The sequence below is a fragment of the Gobio gobio genome (assembly GCF_949357685.1).
Source record: "Gobio gobio genome assembly, chromosome: 25".
Classification (NCBI taxonomy): domain Eukaryota; kingdom Metazoa; phylum Chordata; class Actinopteri; order Cypriniformes; family Gobionidae; genus Gobio; species Gobio gobio.
The window spans coordinates 41735745-41758744 of record NC_137121.1 but is presented as its reverse complement, the minus strand read 5'-3'; the positions used below and the strand labels follow the sequence as shown (position 1 = coordinate 41758744).

Sequence of the window (23000 nt, the reverse complement as noted above, 5' to 3'; positions counted from 1 at the left end):
AGCAACGGTAGAAATCATAACAGCCTTAACAGCAACGGCTCTGAACAGGAAGTGAGAGGAGGGAAGTTGTGAAGCTATAGTAGGTTATGATGCTGTCTTATTTACTCAGTGTCATAACAACAACACTGACCAACACAACACGAGTAATGCAAATAAAGCATTTTATTCATTTATGTACATACAGAGCAGGACACCAATGAGAGATGAGATGTTGAGAAGCCTGAAATGATTGCTGGGATTTGATGTGCTGCCATATAAACAAAAGAAAATCCACTGTGATTGAAGAGTTCAGGGGAAATAATGCATCAAATCTTAACCATCACCAATTTAAAACAAGTGACCTGGAGATTAATGGTCTCATTTTGTAAGATGACAGCAGTTGTCTCTTGTAGTTCTCGGAAACTTTGACATTCAACTCTCCAAAATTAGCTTTTCCATCTTTGCAGCTAAGCACGAATTCCAATCTCTTTCTCAGAATCATGGCCATCAGTGATGAACAGATAAACACACTGATGGTGGGAGAGCGGTTGAGGGAGGTGTAGAAGGGCGTGTTGAAGCGTATGCCACCCTTTCCTCTCATCTCTATTAGTTCCTGCCCTGAAACCTCACCTCACAATCCTCCAAACGCACAGCTAACTCCACCTCAGCTCTATTCTACAGCAGCCCTCGACTCTCACGCTGCTCAGGATGTGGATGCTTCTGCTCGGACTCGTGTCTGGATTACTGGCCTCTCCTGGATCACAGGCTACTCGAGGTGAGAGCGATCATGTCTTTGTGTGTTGAGTATGAATATATGAGTATGAGTATACCAAGAGAACAGGATATGCTGGATATGAAAACAGAGGCTGTTTAAAAACCCAACCAAATAGAAAGATAAATGAGAAATATAATGGCTAATGTTGTTTCCAGATTATTCCTCGCATTAAGCGTTTGAGCATCTCTTCGTGTTGTACAGGAAACAAAAACTCACGCCCATCCCCCCCCCCCCCCCCCCCCCCCAAAAAAAATGTTTTCGCAAGACTTGGCGGTTCCTGTGGTAACACTTTGTTCTAAAGTTTGTCACAACTTTGACTGTCGACTCAAGTTGGATGGATAAATCTGTGCTTTGCTGCTGCGCTGTATTGTTTTATCTTAAAGCACCTCTGCGGTTCTTTGTGACTGAACTGTTGAAATACCAATAAATGGAGAACCAAATGAAACTAGTCAATCCCACAGTCGCCCACTAAACCATCTCCGATTTATCTTTGATCTCTTTCACATTGCGGTGTTTTGTGAAAAATCTCAGTATGAAAGATGTCAAAGTGAGACGTGTGTGTGTGTGTGTGTGTTGAGGGAATGGTGAGAAACTCTTTGTTGGTTGGAGAGACATGAAGCTGTAAATTTCAGCATTTCAAAAGAAAACCAGCGAGAGTTTCCACAGTATCACGAGTGAATGAAAACCACTGTCCTGATGTAAATGTCCTCCAGTTAGACACATCTCTGTGTGTAGCAGAGATGGATTGAGAGCTCAGCCCATCAAATGAGAGATTATCCATCATCTCTTCTAGATACACGTCTTCCTGCATACACATGCGAACCTTCACCATCAGGAAAATTACCATTAGTCTTAGGCCAGGGCCAGCAAAATAGTAAGTAGTGGCTGTGGCTTTAAACTCTTGAACTCAATGTAGAAATCCTGTTGTAGTCCTTACATCACCCGCTATGTCACATACTCGTGTAAGGGTGAGATGCTTTTACTTTCTACTCCTACAAAAGTCTTACTTTTTATAAAGAATTTTTAACAATCGAGTTAAAACTATTCCTAAGAACATTTCTGAGAAGTTGTGAACGGCCCTGTGTTATTTGATTGGGTCTTGGAAACCTATGTTTTTATTGTAAAATGGTACCTGGATTTTTGGCAAATCAACAAAAGTTCTGCAGGAAGTTTCTTTGGAGTTAATATGGGTTAAAAAGCCCAGCAGCCGATTATAATTCTGGACATAACTCAGAATGACTGACCATTATAGAATTAGGGTGTTGGCCAAATTTTGACACTACAAAATGTCCACAAGGTGACACTATATTAAGATACGTTTTTGCTAATAGGCTAGAATAAAATGATTTCCTTTCACCCCAGTTAACAATATTTTAAATTAAATTATTTAAAAAAAGGTACTTTGGAATGGATGAATAATATAAAATGCCCAAAGTGTGCACTGGGCACAACAGAAATAGCGCTGGGTCTCCCTCATCAGGAGGGATCACTTGTAAGGTTGATCCCTGAAAAGTTTAGTGGGAACCTTAGAGACATAGCCGAACTCTAGGCACGTTAACGGAGAGGGCTTGTAAACCCCCCGCCCTGAGGTGAGGGCAGGCAGGAAGGCCGTCTTCATAGAGAAGGTACAGGCTCAAACGGATCCCTCTAATGGGCCAGTGAGACCACCAAGGGATCCTAAGAGGGGATGAGGCCTGGCCTCCAAGGATTTAGCCTCCGCGCACCTCTTAGGAACCTTTAACCAGGTCGTGCTTTCCTACCGATCTGCCATCCACGGCGTCTTGATCCACTGCTATGCCAGTCATGTACACCTTCAAGGCAGGGCTTGAAAACAACAACAAAATGAAATCGGTTCACTCCGAGCAGAATCAGTTTTTTAATGTTTCTGTTCATGCGTTCCTTCTGTAACATTGGCTGCGTCTCAATCCGGTCCCTAGTTCAGTAGTCCGGGCACTGATCAGGGCGTCGGCCACATTCATGTACACAATATACTGATTCACCACCTAGGAAGATAGGGAGCTGATTGAGACGCACCCATTATCATTCTGAAAACAGTTTGATTAGAAAAAATACCAGTTAATAATATTATATTTGCCTACACTTTATACCAGAGCTTGAATTGAACTTTATGCTAAGAGATTGTGACTAAACCTCGTCACTGTCAGTTGTGGTCCAAATTATTGCCACCCCAGTTAAATATGATCAAAGATGCCTGTAAAAATAAATCTGCATTGTTTATCCTTTTGATTTTTCTTTCCAAAACAAAATCGCAAAAATCTAACCTTTCATTGACGTAAAAGAATTGAAAGTGGGGCGAAAATCACATTATGAAATAAATGTTTTTCTCCAAAACACGTTGGACACAGTTATTAACACCCCTAGAATTTATTATGAGTGAAATATATCTGAAGTATATTCCCATTAATATTTACATTTTAGCTCACCAGGTCGACTAGGGACATGAAATTGTCCAGCCATGACTTTCTGTTCTGCAGGAGTATTAATATGAGGAAACACAAAGACCACATTCCCTTAATCATCATCAGAATGAGAAAAAACACAGAATATAGTTCTGATGTGAAGCAAAAGATTGTTGAGCTTCACAAAACCAAAAGTGTAAAATTGAAAATCCCCATTTCCACCATTAGGGTTTCAGTCAACTAAAGATGTTCTTAATCTGCCTGGAAGAGGACGTGTGTCTATATCATCCTAATGCGGTGAGGAGGAGAGTTTCAGTGGCCAAAGACTCTCCAAGGGTCACAGATGGAGAATTGCAGAGATTGGTTGAGTCTTGGGTCAGAAAGCCTAAAAAAAATCAACGTGTTGTTTTGGAGGGTTTCAAGAAAAAAACATCCAAAAACAAACTCCAGCATCAGTTGTCAGACACGACTGGAACTTCAAAAGGGACCGGATTCTAGTCAGATGAAACTAAAAAAAGAGCTTTTTGGCAGCAAACCCACCAGATGGGATGAAAAAGTACCCCATGTCCACGGTTAAATATACCGCTGGATCCTTAATGTTGTGTCTATTTTTTTGCTGGAGGTCCTGGACATCTTGTTCAAGTAAACGGTATCATGGATTCTAGCAAATACCAAGAGATAAAAAATCTAAACTTGTCAGTCTCGAGTTTCTCACAGAGGAGCTTCAAGAGTATAAAAGGAGAAGCGACGACGTCATTAACATGCACAGCACCGGCCTCGCCCTGTTCTCTCGGCCTCGTTGTGCTTCCCAGGGATAGTTCACCCATATTCTGTCATCAATTACTCACCCTCATGTCATTCCAAACCTGTAAGACTTTGGTTTATCTTTGAAACACAAATCAAGATCTTTTAGATGAAATGTAAAACTACCACTTTGACGCTTCAAAAAGTTAATGAAGGTATCGTAAAAATTAATCCGTAAGATTTGAGCAGTTTTGTCCAAATTTTCTGAAGAGACTCGATCGCTTTATATGATGAACAGAATGAATTTCAGCTTTTATTCACATATAAACATTGATCAGCGAACACAAACAGAAGCTCAACCAAACTGCTTGACAAGCGAGAATAAACCTCTCGCTGAAGCTCAAACGTGATGCGTAACACGAGAATGAACCTCATTGGGTCTCGCTGAAGCTCAAACGTGATGCGTAACACGAGAATGAACCTCATTGGGTCTCGCTGAAGCTCAAACGTGATGCGTAACACGAGAATGAACCTCATTGGGTCTCGCTGAAGCTCAAACGTGATGCGTAACACGAGAATGAACCTCATTGGGTCTCGCTGAAGCTCAAACGTGATGCGTAACAGATTGTGACAGATGTGAAGGGTGATGCACGCGCCAGGTTTCTTGACGAGAAAGACTTCTGCAAGGGATACACCTTTGCATCGTCACTCATAGCTCCTCTGGAAGCTTCCTCGACCCTCACCTCCTTGCGGTGCAATTAGAGAAATGAGAAGTCCTTCAAAATGGTTAACTTTGATCGATTTCTGGGTCACAGGCTGGAGGACAGAGGAGCGAGGGACCTGTTTAAGTGCTATATAGCACCAATTTTGGTGCTTCAGTGGTTCTTCAGCGGCTATATAACACCTTAGTCAAATAACCGGTGAAGAACCTCTGAAGAACTGCTGTGAACCATCTTCACATTTTGTATATTTCCCATGGTTACACACTATGTTCAGCTGTGTCTAATTCCTCATTATTCTGTGCATTTATCACCCTCTGTTTAATTTGTCATGTGTTGGTTTTTGTTTTAACGTTTAAACTGTTGTGCCTTATTTGTTTTCTGGAATTACTTCATCTGGTCTCATCCAACCGAGCACTGTAACATCTAGACCTGACCAGATAAATGTGAAGTGTAATTAATTGCTCCCAAAGCTCCTAACCTTTCTGTAGGTCTCTGTGTTATCAACTCTAAACCTCTTACTGTTTTCTAGCCTATTACTGTTTCCTTTCTCTCCCATTGTCTCTTATGCTGTTCAGAAATTCTTGTGTTCTGGAATGGCACTGTATAAATATAATTCATTTATTACTGTTGTTTCTACCCTGTTTGTCTTTCAGCGGTGAGTTCACGGAGCTGCAGCTATGTTGGAGTGTTTCACATTCAGGGGAAAGCTCGCTATAGTCTGACGTTTGAGATGGCCAGGAGTTTGTGTGAGGACTTATCGACTACATTAGCCAGTCTGGAGCAGGTGGAGGAAGCCTATACTAAAGGACTACAGACATGCAGGTCAGACATTACATGAGTTCTTCCATTCAACTGAACATCACCACATGACTTCCGTCAAACATGCAGGATCATCATCACATGTGTTTTCTCTTCCATGTTGGAAGTTGGTTGATCCTCTGTCATTTTCTACTGCTATGAGTAATTCCCACCTTTCTGCCTGTTTCAGAAAGTCTATGATGAAAGTATTTCTACTATTTTGAATCAATATGTGCCCTTAAAATCCAGATATGCTCCTTCCTCTCGCACTTCTCCTTGGTTCAACGCTGAGCTTAGGGCAATGAAAACCATGGGCCGCCGTTTAGAAAGACTTTATAAGAAAACTGGCCTTCATTCCTTGGCGTATATTGAATACATACAAGCAATACTGGGAAGCTCTTAATGCAGCTCGATCTTCTTATTTCTTAACATTTATAAGTGTCCAAAAACATTTATTTAGTCCAAAAACAGGCCTAGAACATTATTTACTATGATTAACAAATTAACTCAGCCACCAATATAGTCTCTAGATGGTTCCGATCAATTGTGCAATCCTTTTCTGAACTTTTTTTAGAGTAAAACACTTCTGACTAGGGTTGCCAACCGTTCCGTATAATACAGAATGAAAGCCATACGGAACGCTTCATTAATGCCTTAAATACGGGACGATTCCGTATTATAAGGAACGGTTGGCAACCCTACTTCTGACCCATCAACCCCTTCCCTCTGTTGCTATTGAACCACTCTCTTCATGCCTTACTCACAGCCTCACTAGTTTTTTATTGCCCCTACAGTGGTTGATGAGATAACCAGGCGATCTAATTCCTCTACTAGTCTTCTTGACCCTGCACCTACCTCTTTACTGAAAAATTGCCTGATTGCTTTGTCACTACCCATCACTCATTTCATTAATACACCAATGTCCTCTGGAATTGTGCCATCTAAGCTTAAGATTGCTGCTGTCACTCCTGTTCTTAAAGGGGTCATGAACTGGCTTTTTAATTTTTTTTATACTGTTGCCTGAGGTCAACATGACGTTCGCATGGTTTTCATATTCACAAACATCATAATGAATCAGTAATAGGCCACTTTCTACCCTGGTTTTGAGCCTCTCTCCTAGAATGCTCTGTTGTTATGGGCGTGCCACAGTGAAGACTTGGAAGTAAACGCCCACTGCTGTGATTGGATAACAGTTTTGCATATTATAATGAGCTTCGACTCCCTAGTCAGTACACGTGGGGAATTGTTTTAAAAACGGCAACCGGAATGATTCACCCACAGCAGGGCTGACAAAAAAACTTTGCAGACAATTGAGCATGTTCAAAACTTCCGCAAATGTATTTTTCTTTCAAATATCAAGTCAAGAGTGTGGACAACGCACATCAAGAAAGGAATGTTATTTCATTATTTAAGATAGCCAGGTCATGATACATTTTGGTAGCCCGACTTGAAAACACATTAGCCCCGGGACGTCGGACTTTGCAAGCCCTGGCCCATACATGTTCAAGTCTGATCCCGAATCGCAGGACAATGAACCAACAACACATCAAATACAAAGGATACTCCAGCCTGTGACAGCGTGCTTAGTTATGTTCAGTTAGACACGTACACAAAATCAATACGGTCTGTAACAATGCAATACTATCACATATAAAAAACTTGTTTAACTCACATGGGTGTGTTGCACCATTCCTGTCAGATCCAGCACACAGCATCATTTTTTAATCTCATTCTGTCTGCAAATCCAGTCTCTTGCTTACAAACAAATCCACAGTGAAATGAAGCGATTCAACGCTCAATGTCTTACCCAGGTGAGCTGAGTCTTCATTAAAAATAAAGTTCAACCATGCTTTCCTAATATTGGAATCTTAATGAAGTTTATGCTGCATTTATTGCTTTGAAGTTCAATCTGGTGTAGCACGTTTTGTATTTGTTATTTCTGGCCATGTGCTTTTGTGTGTTATGTCTCCGGTCTATTGTCAATCCCGCCCATCTGGTTATCTGATTATTGGTTAATTTGTCCCACCTGTTCTCCTTCATCACCTGCCTTGTTTGTTCCCTTTATAATCTCCTTGTGTTTGCAGTTCTGTGCTGGATCGTTGTCTGATGTCTTCTGTTCCCTGTCGTGCTTCATGTTCCTGCTCCTCGTATTTAGTTTGTGTCAAGTTTGGTTTTCCCCCTCGTGGGTATTTGGTTTGTGTTTGTTTTATTTTATTGTTCAATAAAGTCACCTTTTCGAGTCAGTGGGCGGGGCTATAGAATTAGGCATTCATCTTTTATATATCAAAAGCTCAAGGGAAAGTTGATTTCTCAATTCATGACCCCTTTAAAAAGCATGGTCTTGATCCTTCATCCCTAAGTAGCTACAGGCCTATTTCAAACCTCTCTCTTCTCTCTAAATTATTAGAAAACGTTGTTGCTGCTCAGTTACAGGTTCATCTCACAGCACATAACCTTTATGAGCCTTTCCAGTCTGGCTTTCGTCCGTTACACAGTACAGAAACAGCCCTGGTTAAGTTTCTTTATGATCTCCTCCTGATTCTGGTTCTTAGCACTCTCCTTCTGTAATGCTGGATACACACCAAAAGATAATCAGGCTGATTTTGGGCCGATTTCCCCCCTTCCGACAATCCTAGCTATGTCCCGATTATCTTGATGGTTCTAAAGATTATCTTCTCATGTTTTCCTGTGGTGTGAAGTGTGTTAAGAGTGTCCGAACCTGCTCGGAAGAACGTCAGAGCCGTCCCGATCGCAAATCGTAAATATTCAACATGTTGAATAATAACGAACAGAAATCCTGATGTCTGGGGGGAACCCCGAGGACAAACGCGCACACTCACGTGAAATAATATCCAAATCAGAAAGCACGTTTAAAGAATACGGAAGCATAACAAACCCGCGGTCATGGCGCAGCACAAAGTAATGTGGACAGCAGATATGGAGGATCATAGTTGATTTGTGGCAAGTAAAAAATGTAAAAAAAAATTTTTATTCATGTAAAAACTACCATAATATAGACTGAACAAGGAGAAGAGTTGGTCAGAAATAGCGTCTGCAATGGATGTACCAGGTAGCTATAGCAACAGAGTAGATTTTGTTTGTGTGTGTGTGTACTGGTTTGACCTACATTACATAGACACATTTTTTTTAGCAAAACCATGGTTAATTTGTGGTTATCATGGTTTAACTACAATATCCATGTTTTATTTTTTATTTGTAGTAAAACGATGGTACGTTTTAGACAGGGTCAGCCTGTGTGCATTGCCTCAACCTTTATCTGAGAAGTTCATTAAATTTGCTGGTGAATAATTGCAGTGGAAGAAGTAAAGACGAGGGCCACAACTTTAAGAACCCAGTACTCCAAACTTCTTAAAGCCTGCATATGCTTATTCTGAAGTCTCGCGAAATTTTGCGAGGTCTAAATTATTAGACTTCAGCATTAGACTTCATTTACGCAGCAATTACCCAGCATTAGACTTCAGTCACGAGGTACTCCTGTCACGGTTTGCCGCAATTGGGATTTCTGGCACAACCTTTGACTGGTTTTCCTATTAATTATCAGGGTGGCAACACTTTGTTATATACCAGAAGCATAAGTCATCCACCAAATCCATCAATTCTGGTGTACCTCAAGGCTCTGTTTTGGGCCCTCTTGTTTTCACTATTTATATGTTACCGATTGGACAAATTATCAAACGTTACGGATTTAACTTCCACTGCTATGCTGATGACATTCAGATTTATTTTTAGCATACCTCCCACCTCAGTGTTTCCTCCACCTACATTAACAACTTGCATCAAGGAAATATTATTCAGATAAAACCTAGGTAATACTGATCGGCTCTACATCTGTTGTATTCATCTAAAAACAGATGAATTTAGATGGTGACTTGATAATGCCCTCTCCCGAGAGTTCGCAATCTTTGTGTGTTCATTGATTCCATTCTTTCATTTGGTGACCACTTTGGTAAAGTGGTAAATACTTTTTTTCACCTACGTAATATATCTCGTATTCGTTCTTCTCTTAGTCAGCAGGATGCTGAAACTGTTATACTTGCCTTTGTCACATCTCAACTGGATTATTGTAACTCACTTCTTTATGACCTTTCAGCTAAAAATATCAAAAGATTACAATACGCACAAAGCTCTTCAGATCGCTTGATCATGCATACAAGAAAGAATGAGCATATTAAACCAATACTATATCATCTTTATTGGCTTCCCGTTTCCCTGCGTATAAACTTCAAGGTACTAACCCTTACTTACAAAGCTCTCCATAAACTTAGTCCAACATACTTATCTGACTTACTTCAGCCTTATGCTCCTGTTCGTTCCTTAGTTACGCTCTTCTAGTGCAGGATTGTTAGTCATCCCCAAGTTTAGTCTGGTGACTATGGGCTTTTTGTGTTGTGGCTCCGAGGTTGTGGAATTCCCTTCCTCAAGACGTCCGTCAAGCATCCACCCTTCTCAAAAGCTTCAAAAACCTCCTAAAAACATTTTTGCTCTGAATATTACTCCTCACTCAGCTCACAGTATGTAAATAGTTTTTTGTTCTGGTTATGTAATGTGTGAATACCGGTATCTTTACCCTACCTTTGTAAGTGACTTGTTAGTTTTTGCTCAGGGAATGTGTGTTGTGCTTTGATGTTGATGTTTATTTTGTTCTATTCCTATCTTTGTAAAGTGACCTTGGGTGTTGAAAGGCGCTATATAAATAAAAATTATTATTATTATCATTATTCTTCTTCAGGTACGGTTGGGTGAACAGCTCTGAGCTGGTGATTGTCCGTCACAAAGCAAATCCTCTCTGCGCTGGCAACCAAACCGGCATCATCAAGAAGATTCTAGACAAGAAGAAATATGACGCCTTCTGTTACAACGCTAAAGGTTTGATGTGTGCAACATGGTGTGTGTTTTTGTCAACTCATGATCAACTATCTTTTTAACAAAACATTAAATTTTAAACAGATTTGTCAGTGAAGAACTGTACAGCTGAGATCACTGAAATATTGAATAAAACCGAAACCAACCCTGTCCCAGCAAGTACAACCATGAAAACAGGTATGAAAGACTTTTAAACTTATGCATTTAGAACGAACATTTTATCTGAAAGATCTTACAATGTCATATCCTGTTTAATGTGCCGGTAGCGGGACACTTCATTTATTACCTTATTTCTCTATCACATGTTTTAGTAATCATCAAGAATTAGGTATCATTAGAAAGCTTTAACATAAACTTAAAATTCATCCTGTGAAAAACGTGTTGTTAATGTAGTTGCAAAGTTACTTATAGTTAGTATAATCCATCAAAATAAAGTGTTACTGTTGTTTTGTCCAGCATACTTTTAATAAAGTGATAGCCTGCTGCACTTTTGGCATATTAAAAAGAATCTTAACATTGACAGCATGAGTAACATTAAATATGCATACTCATGTACACAAATACACAAGGAAAAATATGAAAATAACATTAAAGTAAATATTTGAATAGGTTATGATTGTGCTCTGGGTGGTGCTGTCCTGCTTCTTAAAATGTGCTAAAAACACGAACAAAGCACATCTTTTGCCTCAAACTTTTACATTTCTGTAACTACACGACCAAATAAATACTGAGCTGTGAATGCAATTTTGCACTTTTAATAATTCGTTTTCACTGTAAACCCTAATGCTCAAAATAATTAATTGGTTTGAGTAGGACAAACTTAAATTAAACAAATTAGTTCAGTCAAATGAACTTTTAAGTGTATTTAGCACTTTCTTTTTCTTCAGTTCACAGAACTGATATATTTTAAGTAAACTGAACAGTTTCATTGTTTTGAGTTTTATGAAATTATTTCTTTTAATTTAGATGAACTTACGTTTAATTGAAACTTGGCTGAGATTTCTATTTCCCAGCATACTTTGCCCATGGCACTCGAAAGGTAGAGTAAATGATAAAATTAAGTGTTATATAATGTTTTTTGTTCAAGAATGGGTTAGGGTTAGGGTAAGAAAAGTACATTTCTGTAATTGCTGAGCAATGCACAGAATATAAAGAATATGAAAAGCTTTGGGAGACAGATGTACACACCCTTGGTACAAATTACATTTTTGTTAGAAATCTAATAACATGAAAACTCTGGACATTTTTCATACTTGGTTTATAATTTATGTCATTGTCACTGAAAACTAGGATAATTATTCTAGACACATTTAACTTTTGTTTCACATAAAAAGTTACAGTCCTTAAGGGGGGCGGTTTCCCCCACTCTACCCTATAAGTACAAAATTAAAATCTGCCAGATAAACTGAATTTCGTAATTTAAAAATTGAGGCAACTGATTGCCTCCATTTTTTTTTTTTTTTTGTCAACTTATTATAAGGATATATTTTAAATAAGGACCATTTTCCATGCGATCAATGCTTGATGCGCATATAAACACAGTTCTGCATAATTGTCATTTCACAGAAAACACGACACTGCAACAATATACTGTAGTGGAAGATAATGAAACGCCAACACCTGAGGTTTTGAGCGATACATCAGTGTCTACACCAGTTCACTGGACACAGACCAGTGCCACACAGAGCCCAGTGGGAGACGATGAGACCGATCAGACGCATGATACAAACCCCACAGAGCCTATAGAGGAGTCCTCAACCTCACAACCAAATGCAGACATCACAGAGCCGGACATGGGTGAGGGAACGTCCACTCATGAAACACCAGCCAATCAAACAGGTGACATTCATTATTAAAAGGGCTCTGTGAAAACCCAGTGATGTTCCAGGATATGACTTCTGACATCTGGTTTGAACTGTGCTGCGCTTCTGTCTTAGTTACTCCAGGACAGGTCAACGCAAACAACAGGTCTCCGGGAACAGATACGACCAGATCATCAGGTGAGCATTCCGTATATCCATGTTTGACCTCAAAGTATAAACTCTCGTGCCCCCCTGCGAAGTCTCCCACTGAAACTGATTAATTGATGAGAGCAGACAAAAAGTGTTTTCCAAGTTTTATTCCCAAGTTGTTTTCCTAAGGAGCCTCAAAAGGGAAAGCCATGAAAATGTATATTTTGTAGTTTGCGGTCTCATCGCCCAAAGCCCCTGCCAAAGTCATTATGTCATTTGCACTCTGACCTACACAACTGCACTGAAACTATATTGAAATAACATAATTTGTTATAATCCTTTTACAGACTGGCTGATCATTTTACTCACGATACTGGGAGTTCTCCTCATTCTGCTTCTCTGTGTTGCTGTAGCAAACAGAAAAAGGTACGTCTTTTGTAATGCACATATTACAAATAAATATATATTCAAATACTATAGATATGTTTAAATACTACATGTCTGTCACAATACCCAGTCTTGGGTGTGTGTAAATCATTTGAGCGCTCATAAAAACTCAATAGCAACTGTTTGGGCAACTTTGTCGTTAAAGGATCAATTCACTTCAGAAAAAAAAATCCTGATGATTTACTCACCACCATCTCATCCAAGATGTTCATGTCTTTCTTTCTTCAGTCGAAAAGAAATGAGGTTTTTGAGGAAAACGTTCTGGGATTTTTCTCCATATAGTGGACTGCAGTTGTAACCAACGGTTGAAGGTCCAAATCAATGCAGCTTCAAAGGCTCAATATGATCCCAGACGAGGAATAAGGGACTCATCTAACGAAACGATCAGTTATTTTCTAAAAAATATAAAAATGTATAAATTTTTTGACCACACATTTGTCTTGCTTTGCGATGCGTACTCACATTGGAAAGGTCATGCAGAAGTACCGCGGTAGGGCGAAAAACTCCATCTAATTTTCTCCTCCAACTTCAAAATTGTCCGACATCGTTGTTTTCCCTTTTTTTGGAAGGTTGTTTGACTTTTGCTTTGTAAACACTTGATCGGTACTTTCGCCTACGTCACGCGTGACCTTTCCAACATGATTACTTAATATGTGGCGCATCTCAGAGCAGCGCAAGATAAACATTTTGGGTCAAAAAGTATATACATTTGTTTATTGTTTAGAAAAAGACGTTCTGCTAGATAAGACACTTATTCCTCGCCTGGGATCGTGTAGAGCTCTTTGAAGCTGCATTAATTTGGACCTTCAACCGTTGGTTGCCATTGAAGTCAAAACCTTAATTTCTTCTCGACTGAAGAAAGACATGAGCATCTTCGATGAGATGGTGTGCATAAATCATCAGGAAATTTATATTCTGAAGTGAAATAATCCTTTAAGTCATAATGACTGGTTTTAGAAACCATACCTGTATACACTATGCACCACTAACACTGAAATAACTGTTGTCATGTTGGTGAAAATACGCTACTTCCCTCTGGAAGGCAGGGCTGTGGGCTCCTGAATGTGATGAACTGTGGTGTACACTAAATAGCACTTTGATGTTGTATTAGGGTTAGTGTTGGTATTTTTCAGACCTTGGACAGTCGTTCTAGAACTTAGGCCCTGTCCCAAATGTTCACTTGCGGTCTTGTGGACTTACAATGGCAGCCTCGTGCGCTTGTCCCTTAAGTTCAAGAATGCAGAATGCCCCGTGTGTCATTTTAGGTTTCAGGTTTACCGCTAGTTTACATTTGTAAATGTCTTTAAATCAAGTACTAAAAATATTACACTTAGTTAAAATATCTGTGCCCCACTAGAATAAATGGACTTCAGTGTCAAGAACTTGATTTGACAAATTAACCAGAAAATGTTTGGCTTTATAACTTTCAAACTACTGTATTCCTTATGAAAATAGTAGCCAGTTTTTTATTTTAAGTTAACAGTTGGGTTTTTACTGAATGTGCATATTTTATCCACCCACAGATGGTGTGGCAGGAAAAAGACTCTGATTATCACAAAAGAGAGCAGCAGTAAAGCAAACGGTGCATCAGCGTCATTCTCTCAGGAGCCGGAGATGGTCACGCTCGTCAACTGAAAAGATCACGAGAAACAGTAACTCAGAGCTCATCAACATCAATCTGGACAAATCAAACGAGGAAACATTACAAAAACATGACCAGAGAGAGTGACCTGGAAATGAGAAGCCCTGAGACTGAGATTTGAAATGAATCGAAAGGAGGTGAAGGATTTAAGGATCAAATCTGAGTTCTTGAAGGTCCCATGGCGTGGATTTGTATTTTAATTTTATAATGTTTCCTGAGGTGTACTTATATTGTTAGTATTATTTTAACATCTTAAAATGTCATAATTTAGAAATAAAAGGCATTATTTCTATCTTGATATTAGCCCTCTGGCTTGAATGCTCTGTTTCAAGGGGCGTGTCTGCGGTGAGACTTCAGTGAAAACGCCCACTGTTGTGATTGGCTGACATCTTTGCATTTGAAATGAGTATTAGATTATGTGGCGGAGGGGGCGTGGTTTAGCGAGGCCCTGTCTTCTTCCTCCTTATTCTACGAACTTTGTAACATGTGGAACCCCTCTCGAATACTTTTACAACGTTTTTTTTACCATTACAGCCGTCGAGATGAACGAATCGTCAAAGTGTTGATTATAGCTTTATTTTTAGATCTTTTCCCATCACATGAAAGGCTTGAGCATTGAGTACACAGTCAGTCTGTTGATCAGTGAATGCAGTGATCTCACCATTGCAACACGTTTTCTCTCACAAAATGCTTTCACCACAACTAACAGCAAACACGACATCGACAGGAATACAGTAAGAGCTTTGTGCAGCATAACAGCGTCATTCATTATAACGGCAGTTTGGACAAGTGTGCAGATACACTCGTGACGTGTGATTGACAGATCCGAACATTATAGAGAGAGATTAATCAATCATAGAATAATCGCTCTCTGTAGTTTAATCATTGAAATAACAGATTTGTCTCATGCTACTAACAGAAGCCACGTGAAGTTGATCGTTCAGTCCCTGGCTTGATTCACTGATGCATAAACGATTTAGAAAGAAAGTCTGCATGGACTTGAATGATTAGCTCCACATCAGAAATCACTGATCACAAATCAGGCATTAATGAACACTGTTACTCACTGTTTGTGGCAGTGCTGTCGAATCCATATGGTAAAGTCTGTTTGTAAAGCCTGTGCTGACATAAACTGAATCCATTTTCTCCAAATTCTCTGGGCGAGCGGAGCAGAGGAAGGGGAGGTAACCGTTCCCCGTATGACGTCATACAGGGAAGATTCCAGATCGGCTCGTCTGAGCTCTCATTTTCTCAAAGGCAGAGCAGGACACACAGAACTCGGTTTACACCTATCAACATCACCTAGCTACTGGGGGACCATATACAGGCTAGGGGAACTCATATTAATGTTAAAAAACCTCCTAAAGTGAAAATGTCATGCCATGGGGCCATTAAGAACAGCCTGCTGTATTTGTGTGTGCGTGTGTCTTCATGTTTTATTTCAATATTAATTGATTTTTAATGTTATACTAGTGTATATATATATATGAAGAAGTAATTTTTCCAGTGGCTTTGCCTGGTGTAAAAACACTGGTGAAATCAGTGCTGGTCAGATGAAAGACTCATTTAAGATTGTTCAATAAACTCAGTTGTTACCATCCCTTGGTCTCCTGCTTTCTGCTCTTCCTCTTCTGCAAACCCAAGATAAGCCAGAGTTAACATGACAATGTGTTGTCTTTGAACACCAGATATTGACAAAATCTGATCTTTTCTGACAGAGAGAGAAGTCTTGTTTAGACCTCCAGTTGTGACAATTGTCTGAAGCCTCCCTCTGGCCCCTGAGGGCCGCTGTCCTGTTTAGCTCCAGCCCTAATCGAACACCTGATCGAGCTGATCAAAGGATTACTAGAAAGATACAGTCTGGTGATTTTAATCAGGGTTGGAGCTAAACTCGGCACCAAAGTGGATATCAAGGGCCAGAGTTGAGGGCATTCTGCGGTATGGCATCGCAGCTTGGTTTGGCAGATTACACAGCTAACACAGAGAGCCATGAAAATCATGGGAGTCAAGCAGCATCCCACACTCCAGGCTGTCTTTGACGAAACAATCATCAGACAGGCCAAGAAAATTATCTCAGACCCCACCCACATCCTTCACCCTGAGTACCAGCTTCTTCCCCCAGGAAGACATTTAGAGTCCCCAAGTGCAGGCTCAATCGCTTTAAGAACTCCTTTGGCTGACTTGTCATTTACAGTAGGGCTTTGACGGACAGGGGGACAGAGGTTTGCCCCTGTAACGCTGTTTTTAACTGTAACCACAAATGTTTCTGACTTGAATTTTGAATTTGATCATTATGGTGATTATAGGTGTGTAGTACAGTGTAGGGCAGTGTACAATTGGTTGGTCGATGGTAGTCTGTATATGCATTGTTTGTGTGTGTGTGTGTATGGGTGATAGCTGTGTATGTACTGTATATATTATTTTACTTGTAATTAAACAGCAGACACTGGACTGTATGTGTCCAAGACAAATTTCCTTTGGGAAAATAAAAGTCTATCTTAATCTTAGCCCTACCGTATAAAATCGCAGCAATGAATTGGCTTATTCACATCACTGGAGGAAAACTGTATCTGCCTGTGATATCTTTGGAGTTGTATTGTGTATGTTAACTGTTTTTGCACATAGCACTGGTGCTACAGAGGTTGACTTTTTTGTAGCACATGTCACACAATTGTAGCAACACTATAAAACGTTTGTTACCATCTCTGAAAACAACCAAAAGCAGTGCAGGGGGGATTTTGGTCCCCAATGCTCTTCAAAGAAGATGGGGCCAACAGCAATACCGCCTTGAGAGTCAAAAACTCATCCAAGGTTGACTCCAATGGCTCAAACGGAGGACCCATCACCTTGCAGGATGACCGGCAAGTACCTTGAAGGCACACACACAGGGCAGAAAGGCCTAAGCTGTCTCGCTCGGAGGATGTCGTCCAACCAATGTTTTCCCATCTCCTCAGCATTGTGTCTCCAGCCATCGTGGCCGAATCTAGTGATGGTGATAGAACCTAATGATAGAACCGCCATGGTTGCCATGGTTCCTTGACCTACCCGCTTTGCCATGGTTTCCTGAGCTACCCGCTCCACCATGGTCCCCTGACCTACCCGCTTCGCCATGGTCCCCTGACCTACCCGCTCTGCCATGGTCCCCTGAGCTACCCGCTCCGCCACGGTCCCCTGAGCTACACACTTCGCCATGGTCCCCTGAGCTACCCGCTCTGCCATGGTCCTCTGACCTACCCGCTCCACCATGGTCCCCTGAGCTACCCGCTCCGCCATGGTCCTCTGACCTACCCGCTCCACCATGGTCCCCTGAGCTACCCGCTCCGCCATGGTCCCCTGACCTACCCGCTCCGTCATGGTCCCCTGAGCTACCCGCTCCGCCATGGTCCCCTGAACTACCAGCTTCGCCATGGTCCCCTGAGCTACCCGCTTCGCCATGGTCCCCTGAGCTACCCGCTCCGCCATGGTCCCCTGAGCTACCCGCTCCGCCATGGTCCCCTGAGCTACCCGCTCCGCCATGGTCCCCTGAGCTACCAGCTTCGCCATGGTCCCCTGAGCTACCCGCTTCGCCATGGTCCCCTGTCCTACCCGCTCCGCCACGGTCCCCTGAGCTACCCGCTCCGCCATGGTCCCCTTTCCTACCCGCTTCGCCATGGTCCCCTGAGCTACCCACTCCACCATGGTCCCCTGGGCTACCTGCTCCACCATGGTCCCCTGAGCTACCCGCTCCGCCATGGTCCCCTGACCTACCTGCTTTGCCATGGTCCCCTGAGCTACCCGCTCCGCCATGGTCCCCTGTCCTACCAGCTCCGCCATGGTCCCCTGAGCTACCCGCTCCACCATGGTCCCCTGACTTATCCGCTCCGCCATGGTCCCCTGAGCTACCCGCTCCGCCATGGTCCCCTGAGCTACCCGCTCCGCCATGGTCCCCTGAGCTACCCGCTCCGCCATGGTCCCCTGAGCTACCCGCTCCGCCATGGTCCCCTGAGCTACCCGCTCCTCAATGGTCCTTTAGCTACACACTTCGCCATGGTCCCCTGACCTACCCGCTCCGCCATGGTCCCCTGAGCTACCCGCTCCGCCATGGTCCCCTGTCCTACCCGTTCTGCCATGGTCCCCTGTCCTACCTGCTCCACGATTGTCCCCTTAGCTACCCACTCCAGCATGGTCCCCTGAGCTACCCGCTCTGAAATGGTCCCCTGACCTACCCGCTCCGCCATGGTCCCCTGACCTATCTGCTCCGCCATGGTCCCCTGACCTACCCGCTCCGCCATGGTCCCCTGACCTACCCGCTCCGCCATGGTCCCCTGACCTACCCGCTTTGCCATGGTCCCCTGACCTACCCGCTTTGCCATGGTCCCCTGACCTACCCGCTCCGCAATGGTCCCCTGACCTACCCGCTCCGCAATGGTCCCCTTACCTACCCGCTCCGCCATGGTCCCCTTACCTACCCGCTCCGCCATGGTCCCCTGACCTACCCGCTCCGCCATGGTCCCCTGACCTACCCGCTCCGCCATGGTCCCCTGACCTACCCGCTCTGCCATGGTCCCCTGACCTACCCGCTCTGCCATGGTCCCCTGACCTACCCGCTCTGCCATGGTCCCCTGACCTACCCGCTCTGCCATGGTCCCCTGACCTACCCGCTCTGCCATGGTCCCCTGACCTACCCGCTCTGCCATGGTCCCCTGACCTACCCGCTCTGCCATGGTCCCCTGACCTACCCGCTCTGCCATGGTCCCCTGACCTACCCGCTCTGCCATGGTCCCCTGACCTACCCGCTCCGCAATGGTCCCCTGACCTACCCGCTCCGCCATGGTCCCCTGACCTACCCGCTCCGCCATGGTCCCCTGACCTACCCGCTCCGCAATGGTCCCCTGACCTACCCGCTCCGCCATGGTCCCCTGACCTACCCGCTCCGCCATGGTCCCCTGACCTACCCGCTCAGCAATGGTCCCCTGAGCTACCCGCTCCGCCATGGTCCCCTGACCTACCCGCTCTGCCATGGTCCCCTGACCTACCCGCTCTGCCATGGTCCCCTGACCTACCCACTTTGCCATGGTCCCCTGACCTACCCGCTCCGCCATGGTCCCCTGACCTACCCGCTCCGCCATGGTCCCCTGACCTACCCGCTCCGCCATGGTCCCCTGACCTACCCGCTCCGCCATGGTCCCCTGACCTACCCGCTCCACAATGGTCCCCTGACCTACCCGCTCCGCCATGGTCCCCTGACCTACCCGCTCCGCCATGGTCCCCTGACCTACCCACTTTGCCATGTTCCCCTGACCTACCCGCTCCGCAATGGTCCCCTGACCTACCCGCTCCGCCATGGTCCCCTGACCTACCCGCTCTGCCATGGTCCCCTGACCTACCCACTTTGCCATGTTCCCCTGACCTACCCGCTCCACCTTGGTCCCCTGAGCTACCCGCTCCACCTTGGTCCCCTGACCTACCCGCTCCGCAATGGTCCGCAGTCACCATCCACACCACACTTCTCTGGTCTCGTCATTACTTCCTAACGCTAGCCTGACTACATACCTGATCTACCTACCTGTTCTACTGACCTGTGATTGCCATCTTCCGTCTTCAGTCTCCAGTTGCCTTCGTCTGTGTTTGTTCCGGATCTCCTGACAGTATATTGCTACTTACCTGTGTTGCCTCCTTCTGTGTTATGGCAGATGAAAGCAATTTTCCATAAAATTAATTTCAATTTGTTCAAATTCAACATTCACATCAATGAAAGCAATGGAATGAGCTTAATTTTATTTATCATCAGCTAATTTCAAGATCAAAGGCCGCAATGGGAGAGAGAGTGGCATCAGCACTGGTAATATAATTTAGTCTCGCAATTTTTAATGAAGACAACTGTGTTGAGATTCAGGATGCAACGCTGAACATTTAAGTTTCAATTGCTGCAGTTTGCAAACCAGCTTGCTGAAGAGATACAAGCTACTCAGCATGAATGGTGTTTGCATGTGCATCATTTTGTGGAATGATTTATGGGACTTTATATACTTGATATCTCTGAAATGTATACGATTAAATTTGTTTTTTCCTTAAATCTAAGCGCAAAAAATAGCGGCACAAACAAGCTGTCACTCAGTAACCTTTGTGTGGCGTGATGTGCAGTGCTCGGGCTTTCAGAGCTGCACACTGTCACTGACTCATTTCAATCTCACACTTTAATCATATTTATAGCTCCCAACTTAAAACAAGCTGTGTTACTATGATGAATGATTACCTCAAAATGTACATCTGTATGCATGTGCGATGTACTTTATTTGAATGAAATGCATATACATTCCTCTTTTTTGCTCACGTGCCAGCTATTACCCCTCCGTTGCGACCCCTGGTCAAAAACGCCTTCCTGAGACTAGGGAGCAGAGATGGGCACCTGAGTTAGTGACTCGGACCCGAGTCTCACGGGAGTCACATTTTAGACTTCAGACTTGACTAGGGACTCGACCGGAAATTATTTCAGACTAGACTTGACTCAACAAAAAAAACTTGTGAATATTTTAAACAACAACTCAAGTCTTTAATCCTTAACTATCGTAAATGAAAAAAAATCTTTATTTGAATGTTATAATATCTGCTTCACATGTATATGACGAGATAGGACCCCGGTCATAGAGTTTGATTGCAGATGTCCGTGAAATGGGCCTCATTCATGAAACACGAGCAGAATGAATTTGTGTGTAAATTGTTCGTAAAGCCGCTCTGACGTAAATTTTTCGGATTCACGAAAATTTTCGTATTTTCAAAATGTTAGTTGGTATGAAAGAAATGTACACATGCTCCCTACCATGAGTAAATGGTGCGTAAAACATTTGAATGTTCTATGTTCTAATTTAGGCAAACTAATGACATTGCATTCTGATGCACTATGTACCAGAATAATTATTTCAAGAGTTGATTTGCCGTGTCTTTTTTTTTTTTTACTGTTCAATGTTGGGTAATAGGCAACGCTCATCACTGTCATTTTTTACCCGGCTGTCCAATCACAGTGGAGGAGGGGCAGGACAAAAACTACACCGACCAATCATCCCACTTGTACACCGACTAAACAACAATAATGGAGAAGTTAATACTGCTTTTTACGGCATTTTTTTATATTCAGTAATATTCTTCAAAATGAGATGCTAGTAACACATTACTGCCATGGATATTCTGCATCATATTCATAGCAATCAAAGTATCTCAGCTGGAAAAACGCTGCCCTTGTAAATCGCATTCAAGCACCACCAGCTGGCCGTGTTCAGAGGAGCAGCAGGTGTTTTTTGGCTGGCTAAAAATGCTTTGGTGGACACACGATAATTGAATATTTATTGCTAGGCATATGGTCAATTAGTCTCTTTAGCATTTATGTAAAATACTGGAGCCAAACCTAAGAAAGAAGGCTTCCAGAAAAGTCCACAGCGTTCCACGCCACGTCATTTGCAGTTGTAACTCATGGGCGGGGATTATGCTAATTATGAATGAGCGTGCACGCGCGTCCAATTTACGAATGTTTGGAATTCATTAATATACACACGTTTAACTACCAAATCCGTGGTATATGAAGCGTTTGTGAATCCGGAGGAAAGGTCCATTTTACGCGCAAATTACTCAGAATTTGCTCATATATTTACGAACATTTCATGAATGAGGCCCATTGCGTGTAAACTCCGAAAGGTCATAAGAGTCCCATGAAACACGACAGGATCCATCGTGCCATATGTTCTCACATTTGGATGTATTACCATGTCAGATCGGCTAGATGCAAAGAATGTGTGGAAAACAGTTAAAGACACCAGAACGTAATTTTATTAGACATCACATCCACAAAGGTAAGTGACATTAACTCACACAGCTGGCTGTTTTACTGTGGTGTAGCTGGGTGGCTCCTTTGGATCGCCAGCCTGTTAAAACATGAATAAAATCTAACCTTTAAACCTAGCACTACGTTTTATTTACGCGCATATTTTAACATATCGCAATCAGCATGCATACAGTTTTCTATTGACTAGAAACAACTAGAAACATTCAGAGGTTTGATATTTTGTCTGTCGTTAACAACGTGACTGGCGCCATCTTGTGTCCACTCAGCGACTGTATTGAAAATGACTACTGGTCTTGTTGCCAGGACAATTGTTTTATATTTTACATTAAAATGGATTATAACGTAACTGGCTGGATGTATCCCTTACATCTTTATTACAAACCAAACAGATGATAGAATGGTCATATATTTTGTATAATTTCTTTTAATAAAATAGGATTTTTGAATATGACATCTTTTTTGTAAGACATGAAATGACCTGAGACTTGACTCTGACTCGTGACAAAAGACTTCATTACATTAGCCACTTTCAAATCCAGACTCAAATGTGCATTTACTGAGCTCTGTGCTATGTCCCAACTCATTGCACTTTATTTGACTCTTTATAATAATTTTTTTAACCGTTTTAATGCATTTTATGTCAATCTTTTATGTTTCATGTAAAGCACGTTGTGCTGTATCAATAAACGTGCCTTACTGGAAGCTTCTTCTGTCACCAAAACAAATTCCTTGCAAGCGCAAACGCACTTGGCTCTTTCTGATTGGGATATTTAACCCAGCTGTATTAATCATACTGTCAGGTCAATAAAAAGACTTGAATT

The 23000-nt window shown here is 42.6% G+C and overlaps 1 protein-coding gene across 1 annotated transcript; it reads left to right on the top strand.

The window, feature by feature from the left end:
* The first annotated feature begins 200 nt into the window (after nt 1-200).
* Nucleotides 201-15964, top strand: cd44b (CD44 molecule (IN blood group) b). The gene is made up of 8 exons (XM_079809174.1): nt 201-754; nt 5294-5462; nt 10189-10325; nt 10407-10499; nt 11889-12161; nt 12260-12322; nt 12622-12700; nt 14245-15964. The coding sequence occupies exons 1-8, from the start codon at nt 688-690 to the stop codon at nt 14354-14356; spliced, it is 993 nt and encodes a 330-aa protein (XP_079665300.1). The 5' UTR covers nt 201-687; the 3' UTR covers nt 14357-15964.
* The last annotated feature ends 7036 nt before the right edge of the window (nt 15965-23000 follow it).